We start from the raw sequence: 10280 nt of genomic DNA, 5'->3' as shown, positions 1-10280 counted from the left end.
TTGGTCTTGGAAATGATCCAATTCGCCCTTGTCACACGGCGGCCATATTGTCCCGAGCCTCGCAGTGGAAACCATGGGGGTGAGGCTTGGCGTGGTAAAACAGAGCTTTTTTTGATCTCCCGGGACAAAATAGCCGCCGTGTGACAAGGGCGAATCTGTTTAAACAAGTACTTCGAGACCATTTAAACTAAGGTGGTTATGCCATGTTCGTCGTCAAAACGACTTCATTAACTACGCAAGTCTTTCCTTTTTTAAAGAGTGCCTTCACTAAAACAACAAAATAACTTTAAGCCACAGAACATAATGTTTACAATTAAAATTGTTCAAACTTTTTCCAATAAAACCGTTTGAATTCGAAGAAAGTCAATTTCAAAAACGCTTGTTTTGGCTTTCAAATTTACCGGGCGCCGCCATCTTGAATAATTGTGACGTGTCGTTGTTGCTATATTGGTCTGACAAAAAGAGCGTTTGTTCTGAAACAATAGGGCAAACCACGATACGTCACAATTATTCAAGATGGCGGCGCCCAGGCAGTTTGAAAGCCAAAACAAGCGTTTTTGAAATTCATTTTTCTCGAATATAAACGATTTCATTGGGAAAAGTTTGAACAATTTTAATTGTAAACATTATGTTCTGTGGTTTAAAATTATTTTGTTGTTTTGGTGGAGGTTCCCTTTAAGAGTTGCTAGCCTAAATTACATGATTAACTGCTGATTTACACTTGGTGCTTGAACGAGGAACGATTCTGTAGGAGTAATACCTCCAATACATTATTAATAATGTATAATAATTAATAATTAATCATGTAAGCACGTGCAGAACTCATTTTTGCACTTCATGTAAAACTCGGTCTTTAGTGACCTCGCTGTTCTTTGCAGAAGTTTCCTATTGTTAAGTGGAATAGGTTTTGATTGCTCATCGTGCTGAAGTACAGTACTATTAAAGTAGTATCGTTTGTCGTTCGAACAAAAACAAAACCTCCAATAAAACGCAAAGACGCTTCATAATAATGCCAAGCTTTGTATAAATGTGGTTTCTAAGTCACTCTCCGCTGCTATGGGGAGAATATTTTACAGGGTCCCTCCTCATTTTTGTACGACGATTGGGCACTATCTTGGGTGATGAGCAAATTCAAGCTTAACGTAGATATTATTTCTTCCCACTAACGCCTCGCCTTGTTTAATAAAACTGCTCTTGATCAAGTTAGGTGTTCTAATTGATTCGGCGCGGTACATGGCGTGCTTCGGATGAACTTCAACGCTAAAAATGCCAGCATTCTACGCGTTGGACCTGCAGACGAGACTAGCTCGCTTAAAAGGCATTCTATGAAGCAAGGTATATAGAGGCTACACCGACACAGCAGCCCTCTGGGTCAACAAGACTGAGCAGCGGAAGATCACAAGGGCAGTGAACTCAGGTAGATTAAATTTAACAGTATTTTGCGCCATTTCCTCTAAGGACCAGCCACGAGAGGAAGCAAATTGATGATGGCTAATCAAAAGCACTTTCCTGCAGTACTTTTTTGCCTGACAGTTGTTTCCAATAAAAGAATGTCAAAAGCATCTCGATTACACTATTTAGTCATTTGCCTCGACGCGAATGGGAATGAAACGGTGAAAGCTGTGCCTCGTCTTCCAAGCCATGTTATCAAAGGCCGTGATTGGTGTTCAAACGAAGGTAAGCACAGACAGACCAATGTTATCTGTTAACAAACAGCTTGATGGCGCCACTCCAGTCAGCAGTTACCAGCACTTCAGTGGTGAAAGGTTGACAGCTTGAGTCTGGTGGAATAATTAACCAAGGTACTGGAGCAAACATCGCTGCAGTCACTACAACTGCGTGAGCTTGTAAAGAAATAAAAAAAAGAGAAACAATGGGAATTAAACAACAGATAAAAAAATGGTGTCCATTTAAGGATGCACTTTGAATCAGTTTTCGCAGGTCTTCTGTACGGACCACATGTAAACTGTACTCAGTCGCTTTGAAGCTTAGTGGCAAGAGTTATTGATTCACACTTAACAAAGCAAGACCGTTAGAGTGAGTGTAGTCTTTGGAGGGACTGTTTTGAATGATACTACGAAATTTTAGATTGAAGCACCAGTGTTTCTTTTGGGGAGCAGGGGTGGCGCAGTGGTGAGAGCACTCGTCTTCCACCAACGTGGCCCGGGGTTCGATTCCTAGACTTGGCGCTATATGTGCATGGGTTGGTAAAGGTACACCTTTTTTTAAAGGTGATTCCTTTACTCTCTAGAGCGAGGGTATTCTCCCAGGAAGCCGACGGTGCGCTCATTTTACCCCCTCTTTCCATCAGTGCTCCGTTTTAAGGGTATTTAAAGCTACTTAAGCTACACTGAAAGGAAAGAAGTCGAAACAAGGATGTGAGATCCGGGGATCGAACTCGCGACCTCTTGCACCAAGGCCGCGCACTGACCGACTGTGCCAGTGCCACTCCTTGCTCCTTGAGTTTGTTGTTGGTTCTCTCCTTGGTCCGAGAGTTTTTTCTCCGCAAGAGGTTTTTCTCCGGGTACTCCGGTTCCCCCCCCCCCCCCTCTATCCTCAAAAACCAACGATGCCAAATTTCAATTCGATCCAGAATGCACGGACACATGTTGAACGAGTTTCTGAGCGCTCTTAAGGTTTTCCGTGGACAAACAAAGTCCACTTCCATTTCTATTTCCATTCCAGAATGCGCATTGAGTTTGGAGGTTCAGATTCAAGAGCTCATGCTTCGAATGGAAAACTTGTATTCGAAGCTGTAGCCCAATGAAAAGGTTACTATCGACTTGCGTTTGGACAACTTCGGGAAAATCAGCTTCAGTCATCGGAGAGATTCACCAAACGGCAAACCTCAGACTGGAATTTTCTTTTTGCCAAAAATTAAAGAAACTTGTCTGATTTCAGAACATTTTTGGCTTGTTAGCTCGAGGTATAAGTAAATTATTAGTAAATTATGTTTGTTACTAATTATTACTATTGTTTAAATTTCTTTGACATTAAATAATATTTCGCGCTAAGTTATACCTAGTTCATTAGTCGTTTTAACATTTATATCTTGTAATTCTTGTAATTTTTTAGCACTTATATTTTGTAATTCTTACACGGCATGTCTGAAAACCAGCTTGCTAAGCCATTTACCGTGTTTTAAATAAAGTTGATTGATTGATTGATTGATTGGTATCGAGCATCCGCTGGAATAAGAGAATTTTTGTAACAAGTCGCAACAGCCTGCCGTTTCAGGTAAAAGCAATTTCCTTAATAGGGCAGTTTTCAAATGACTGTCAAAAGTAATTTTACGCGATTGCAATTGCTAAGCTTGGTCATAGTGATTGGTTTAAAAATCTCGCGCCAGTTTATCAACCAATGAAAAGGAAAACCAAAAACCAATCGCGACTTTCCACGCGGTTTTCTTTCCCGCGCTTTGACCAAGTTACTTGGAATTGCTACGAATTTGGATTGGTTCATTGCGCTGTTTGCACCTGCTGTGATTGGTCGAAGTAATAGCTTTATACGACAATCAGTTGAAAGCGGATTGCTCCTTGGCCACGTGCGCGTGGTCAGATTGTATTCGGTGCAATCTGTTCAGTCGGTGTATAGTTGATCTTACCAGAAAAACTCTCGTAAAACTCGTTTTTGTCTCGTCTAGAAGATGGGAATCCGTGCTGAGTTCTCCAAATGTACACGAAATGATCCTCCGAACCGCTAATCACATATTGACCGTCATGACTACAAAGACAAACAATGAGGAAATCAAATCATTTGACAACAAGAGCACGGACAACAAATCTTTATCGCTCACTTGCTGTAATCCAAACACGTCATGGACTAGTACGAATTTAAAATTATAAAATAATTAGGATAGTACGCGCACTCTCATCGGTTAATAGCTGTGTTTGGATGAGTAAACACGGCCGTGACATCACGCAAATGTGGATTGGTTATGTGTTGTCAGACACGCGTTTTAAATGACTGGTAGGAAATATGAGCGTGTATCAAGAACATCTCTTTCAATCAAGAAGCAAAAAAAACCACCATCATTTTCTTTCATTTGTGGAATTATTTTTGAGAAATCAGTATTTTATGAAAGCAACAGAGGACTTTTTCCCGTGTTTACATAGCGTCATCTAAATACTTGGGCAGTTGAGAGAATTCTCGACAGTTATACAAACCCAAGACGCAGTCGAGGGTTTGCATAACTGTCTCGAATTCTCTCAACTCCCCCTCGTGTTTAGATGTGGCTATGTAAACAAGGAAAAAGTCCCCTATTGCTTAACTTTTGGATGGGTCGAACAGCAAAAGAGGTTGAGGATTAACGGAGTCGAACAAATGAGCACAGCAGGTTTTCATTTTTCAAGCATTCTGCAAAACTATGGAAATAAGCACAGCTTTAATGGGGCTAACCTGAAACTATGAGAGCGTTCCACGCCTCAAAATCTGCCATTAACTGATGTTGCTGCATGTTTGTCTCTGGTTCAAAACGAGTCTTCGTGCTAATCCCTTCAAATAATATTGAATTTGATTTGTATGAAAATACACCACTCATTTCCATCTGAATGGTTGTGCACCAGGACTCGCTTTGAAACCGAGGCAAAAAGCAACTCGGGAATGGGCTACGTCTTTTCTCCTCCAAAGGACTGATGGTAGAAATAAATTAAGTAGTGACGTATGCCTTGTTCCTCAACGGCCATTTTTGGCCTCACACTCCAATATTGGCTCCAGTATTGGTGATACCGTCGTGACGTCACAATTTCCCGCTTAGACCATGTGGCCAAAAATAATATAATCGCGATAAAAAAGAGAGGCATATCTTATTAGTAGCATGACAACAGTTTCTCCATCATACTGTGGGTCGCACGCACCTGAAGCTTGCTTTGATCTGGCTACTGGAGTTAACACATCCCTTATACTTGCAGTAAAGCGAGTTGTCCTTGAGATCATAGAGCCTTATTCGAGAATCATTCGATGTGATTAGAACCTATGAAAGGAAAAAAACAGCATTATTAGGTTGTCTGTCGAAATCGCATAATGACAATGCGATCATTTATCGGGGTGCCAGCATGAAATGCCCATGGGTTCACTATTACTGAACGTTTCGCTAAAAGTAAAAAACGTTAGTTCATGGGAAATGCAATGACTTGGACGTGTTAATTAAAAAAAATGATGACCATACGATGACGGAAATAAAGATCATGCATGACGGTGACGGCGACGGTGATAATGAGATGAAGGTGATGGCGAGAATAAAGACATTGATGAGGATTTCGACGACGACGACGACGATGACGTGAACAGCAAATTATGGGTCAGTTGTGAAGTTATATGCCACGGAAAACACACTGGAACTGAGGGCGTTTTCCTTTTGTCAGAACTGGCCGGCCTGGGGCCCGTTTCTCGAAAGTCCCGAACCTTTACGGGCCATTTTCGGGTGTCACAATTCCGTTTGTAATTCAAGAACGGAGACGATTTAAGTCGTCAAACTTCACAGTCATTTTTCTTTTTGTCACCTTGAAAACATGTTAAAAGATCGGCTTTCTAAAACAAGCGGTTGGCAGTTTCGCAAATGGCTTTTCGGACCCGAAAAATTTTCGAGACTTTCGAGAAACGGGCCCCAGACCCGTCAGTTTGCAACGAAAATGTAACAATTTGGAGGAAAACTTGCATGATACTGTAATTGCTCCCGCGGCATTCTTCTGGAGGAGGTGTATTGTTAATAGAAGATTATCCACGATTTTAAACGACCTCCTTTTTATTAAACAATCATTGCAGGGAGTGCAGACGTTCAAAATCTAAATTACAGAGTGGTGTTGTAAGTGAAAGGCAAACGTTAATTCAAATCAAAGGAAGATATTTACCCAGTGGCGTCTCACAGTTCTTCAAAAATTGTATCTTATGTCTATGACGTCACTGTATTATACTAACTGCCAACTGTTGGAAAGTCGGGGCCTAAATTAGCTTGCGCTATAGACCGTATTCATAAATGGCGGCGAAGTAATCCATCTTTTGTCTTTGTGCTAATCATCCTAACTAGCCTCGTAAACAAGAGCAAAATTCAAAAGAATATTTTTGTTCCAAAGGGAGGCTAATTAGGATAATTAGCACAAAGACAAAAGAATAATTTCTTGACCGCTATTTATGAATACGGTCTATGTAGACGACATATTTGTCAATTCAAGGAGTATATATCATCCCCGAAGTGTGTTAATTTAAGGCGTGGTAGAGTTAGTCCTTCCAAATGCCCTGTCTGGCCGGTCGGTTCTGTCAAATGGAAAGCGTTCTGAGTAATTGCACGCCCTTTGCCCAACTCAGAAGCCCAAAAAAACAACCAGTATCCCTATCTTGCAATCCGTTTGTCGAAAGTTCCGAAATTGTTTGGGTGCCACAATTCCCTCTGTATCTTATTCCGCTTTTTGTTTCCATGAAAACATGTTAAAAGACTTGTTCTTCAATAAAGGCGGGTTGAAGTTTTACAAATGGCTTTTCGCTCGGCCCGTGTTAATTCAAAGGTGGATTTACCCACCTGTGACATCATCGGCCATAATACATTAATTAGTGAGAGTGACGGTTTCAAAAAATGTTTTGTCAGAAGAAAGATTTAAATCGTAATCTCCATCTTACGGGCTCCTGCCAACCAAATACCTACCTTATCTTCTCCAGGCATGGGTTCAATACCACTTATCTTGCGACCACGAGCCTTCTTGTTCCTCAAAGCTCGCACCTGCCACTGGGTGTGATATTTTAGTCTCTAAAAACGACAACAGAGGAAGGGTAAGGTTGGAAGAAACCACATGGCAGAGATTGAGGTCCAAGAAAATCTAACAGATCCAGAATGACTTGCAAATCAACAATATTTAACGTTGAAACTGGTGTGGCTATCTGGATTACCTCGGTTTCATAGAAGATGCAGCGTCCGTCATAAGTGCCTACCGCAGCAAATTTTCCGTTTAAACAAAAATTAGCTGCAGTAATAAGATTGCTTCCTGTACGTAGTAGAAAGGAATACAAAAAAAATGGTTATCAAACATAAGACAATGAGAATTTGCGTTATTCATTTGGGAGGGCCGTCATGCATCTCTGAGAAGCCTTTCAATTAGGAGAAGAATCATAAATACGAAGTAGACGCTATGAAATCTTTCTAAAACTACGATCTTGACAAGGCTTTGGAGGAAATTCGCTTCAATTGAGCTCATGAATGTGTTTGCCATGAATGGGCCAAGGGGCGAACCCACAGCCACACCGTCCACTTGCTCATATAAATTGCCATCAAACTGAAACAGTTGATTCTTGACTGCTACTTGTAATATTTCCCTCAGCTGCGACGGCTGATTGGTGCCATGGGTCTTGTTGAACCAATCATCGTTTAAAGCCCGTTCGACTAGGATATCAATAGTTTCATCCACTGGGGCATTTGTAAACAGCGAAGATACGTCATAGCTCACAAATATGTCGTTTTATAGCGTTAACTTTCATAACCAAAGTTTTTAAAACCAAACCTCTTTTTAGACTCCAAAAGTAGCACAAAAAAAAATTAAATCAAGAAAAGAAAGAAAAGAAAAGTAAAATTTGTTAAGTAATGAGGTGTTTATAACCAGGAGAACTGACACTTCTAGCGGATAGTTAGGCTACTTACCTGTTCCTTCTACTTCATTCCACAGTGCGACCTTCTTGTCAGGAATATTCCATAATCTAATTTTACCATCAAGTGATCCACTTAAGAAGTAACGGTCATCCTACACCACAAACATAAATGCACAGGTAAGGGAAAACTGTCTTCAGTGGTAAGTACAATTATTTTTTTGCAAACGTTTGTCTCTCTATGATTGGCTCAGATCCTTACCACAATAATAACAAATTATTATTAGTACTCTACTTTGCCAACAAGTTCTTGCATGGTATATTCTGCTTAATTACTTTCTCCTGGGGTTGCACATTGAAGTATTCTTCAAATCAGACTTAACCAATTGCTAATATTGCACTGGGAACTCCGAGATATCAGAAAGCACATGCTTGGACCAGGTGGGCCAAGTTGTTTGAAGATGGTTTACCGATAAACCAGGTTCAAGGCCAAGGCAGCATATATTTTTCACGGTTTCTTGCCATCTTATGACTCATACTGTAAGTCAATATCCAGGAGTAAATGCCCTGCATAAACAGTTTTCTGAAGTCAATCCCTGTAGAGAGCTCCCCTGCAGAAAACTCCTTCTGCAACTTAATTAAAACCTAAAGTGAAGCCTTACCCTGGGATGAAAACATATAGCTGTGACAAAATCGATATGCTGAAAACAGCAAAGACATTCAGATCTAGAAATGTGCCACAATCTGCAAAGTAATAACAATAAAAAGTATGTGAATCATTGTCAAATAAGATTTTTTTGATGATTAGGGGGTGATTAAGCTCCCAAAGAAATGGACATTAATATTTTAGTAATAGCTACCTCACTGTCTTATCCATTGAAGAAGACAGCAAAAAGTAATTCTGCAAAAAAACAAACAGACATGAGTTGTTTCAGTACAGAAATTCAATGTTGTAAGGTTTGTCACTCTCATGGACTGTATCACAGAGCGGTTTTCAATTGACTGTTGAAAGTAATATTACCAAATTGCTTTGATTTTGCAATACTTCACTGAGTGATTGGTTCAAAGTTCTCGCACCACTTTTCCAACCAATCAGAAGTAAAACCAAAACCAATCGTGGCTCACACGTGGACATTTTCCCGCGCTTTGTGTCGGCTATGTGTAACTACTTCGAGTTTTGATTGGTTTACTGGATTGTCTCCGTCCTTTACGATTGGTCAAAGTAATTACTTTGGTTTTGGTTTTAGGAAACTCGGTTGAAACTCCTTCTACTAGACACTGATACCTTGGACCATGAGAGATCAAGGACGTCACCAGTGTGCCCACAGTAAGTACACAGTGGAGTTTTCATGTATGGGCCCAGGTCCTCCTCGACAGTGGGCTCTGCTGGATGTTCCTGAAACAGAAATACACACGAAGCATTAAAAAATGTAGGCAGGTCTATTTTTTTTTGTGGAGAAGTAAACAAGAATCAGTTGATGAAACAAAAATAATGCAAAGAAAAAAGATAAAAACCTGAATCTTAATAACTTAGCCACAAAATCAATAGAGTCTGGTAACAACACGGGTGTGTGAAATATCTGAATGTTACAGTATATGGATTTGAAAGTAAGCACAAGTGAGGCATGGTGGCCTCATGGTTAGTGTGAAGGGAGGTAGGGTACTGACCTCGTTTTCCTCTTTCCCTGTTTTTCCTTCCTCTACATCTCCACTGGTTTCTTCACTTGACTTTAATGTCTCCTCCATTTCTACATCTTTCTCATTTTCCTCAAGATTTGATGATGAATCCTCACCTTTAAAAAAATAGTATTTTCTTGACCCCTTGGAGTAAAACTTGACAGATTTATTCTGTCTAACACCAGGTGAATTTACTTGTCAATGGAGGATTCTTCAGGAGTCAATAGGCTAAAACAAAATTTCCAAGGAAAACTTGCTTTTATTTCCCTTAAAATAGGTCTTACCTGCTTTAGAATATTTTGCTCTCATGTCTTCAAAGTAAGTCTGGGATTCTTTTAGCACCCATACTCTCTAGATTGTTAAACAAAGCAAAAAAGCATTCTGAATTTTGACTTGACAAAGTACAGCATGAATTCTGCACAACTGCTGCGGCAAAAACACATAGTGCAATGAGTATGTAATTAAAGGCCCACATTCGCCCAAAAGTCATTGCGCACTGTGACCGAATTTCGTGTAACATGAAATTACCTAAATATCTGACATGTTGTTTCCCGGGTGATTCGCCTGAGTGCCTTTAGCCAATCACATCACATATTTAGACAAGTCATCATTTGAAAAACAAAAAGAAACGACTGCAATGACTTTTGGGTGAAGGAGGGCCTTTAAGCACCAGGTGCATTAATTAACAAAGCACAACAAATTGATTGACCACAGCAAGACCATGAGGGAGATTTTTGGATCAAAATTAATGCGCCCAATATCCCTGAAAAACTGTTAATTAAGGTCATATTTGCTTTGTGCTCAGCTTGGATTATCATATAATATGGGCAAGGACATCAAGCTGTTGCCCCTGAGGGAATTGTTTGTAATTAAATAACATAAGCTCTCTTACACTCTCCTGCTCTTATAAATCTCTAAACCACTAAACTATAATTAAATGAACTGAAACAATCTTAATTCTTTTCAACTTACCACCATGTGGTCTTGACCAGCAGTGGCCTGCAACCCAAAACCAGGGAAAAACATGATGAGAT

The 10280-nt window shown here is 40.1% G+C and overlaps 1 protein-coding gene across 1 annotated transcript in view; it reads right to left on the bottom strand.

The window, feature by feature from the left end:
• Positions 1–202: 202 nt before the first annotated feature.
• Positions 203–10280, bottom strand: part of LOC137982722 (WD repeat-containing protein 44-like) — an 18915-nt gene continuing 8837 nt past the window's right edge. Inside the window, exons 11-22 of the mRNA XM_068829860.1 lie at positions 10219–10245; positions 9531–9597; positions 9238–9362; positions 8855–8965; positions 8430–8470; positions 8232–8313; positions 7625–7724; positions 6880–6974; positions 6638–6739; positions 4857–4972; positions 3605–3723; positions 203–1844 (exon numbers count right to left, since the gene is read on the bottom strand). Of these exons, the coding sequence (XP_068685961.1) occupies positions 1699–1844; positions 3605–3723; positions 4857–4972; positions 6638–6739; positions 6880–6974; positions 7625–7724; positions 8232–8313; positions 8430–8470; positions 8855–8965; positions 9238–9362; positions 9531–9597; positions 10219–10245 (1131 nt within the window). The 3' untranslated portion in view covers positions 203–1698. The remainder of the gene's footprint in view (positions 1845–3604; positions 3724–4856; positions 4973–6637; positions 6740–6879; positions 6975–7624; positions 7725–8231; positions 8314–8429; positions 8471–8854; positions 8966–9237; positions 9363–9530; positions 9598–10218; positions 10246–10280) is intronic.

The sequence above is a fragment of the Montipora foliosa genome, chromosome 13 (assembly GCF_036669935.1).
Source record: "Montipora foliosa isolate CH-2021 chromosome 13, ASM3666993v2, whole genome shotgun sequence".
NCBI lineage: Eukaryota > Metazoa > Cnidaria > Anthozoa > Scleractinia > Acroporidae > Montipora > Montipora foliosa.
The sequence above is the reverse complement of the archived record's forward strand: the minus strand, read 5'-3'. Positions and strand labels throughout refer to the sequence as shown.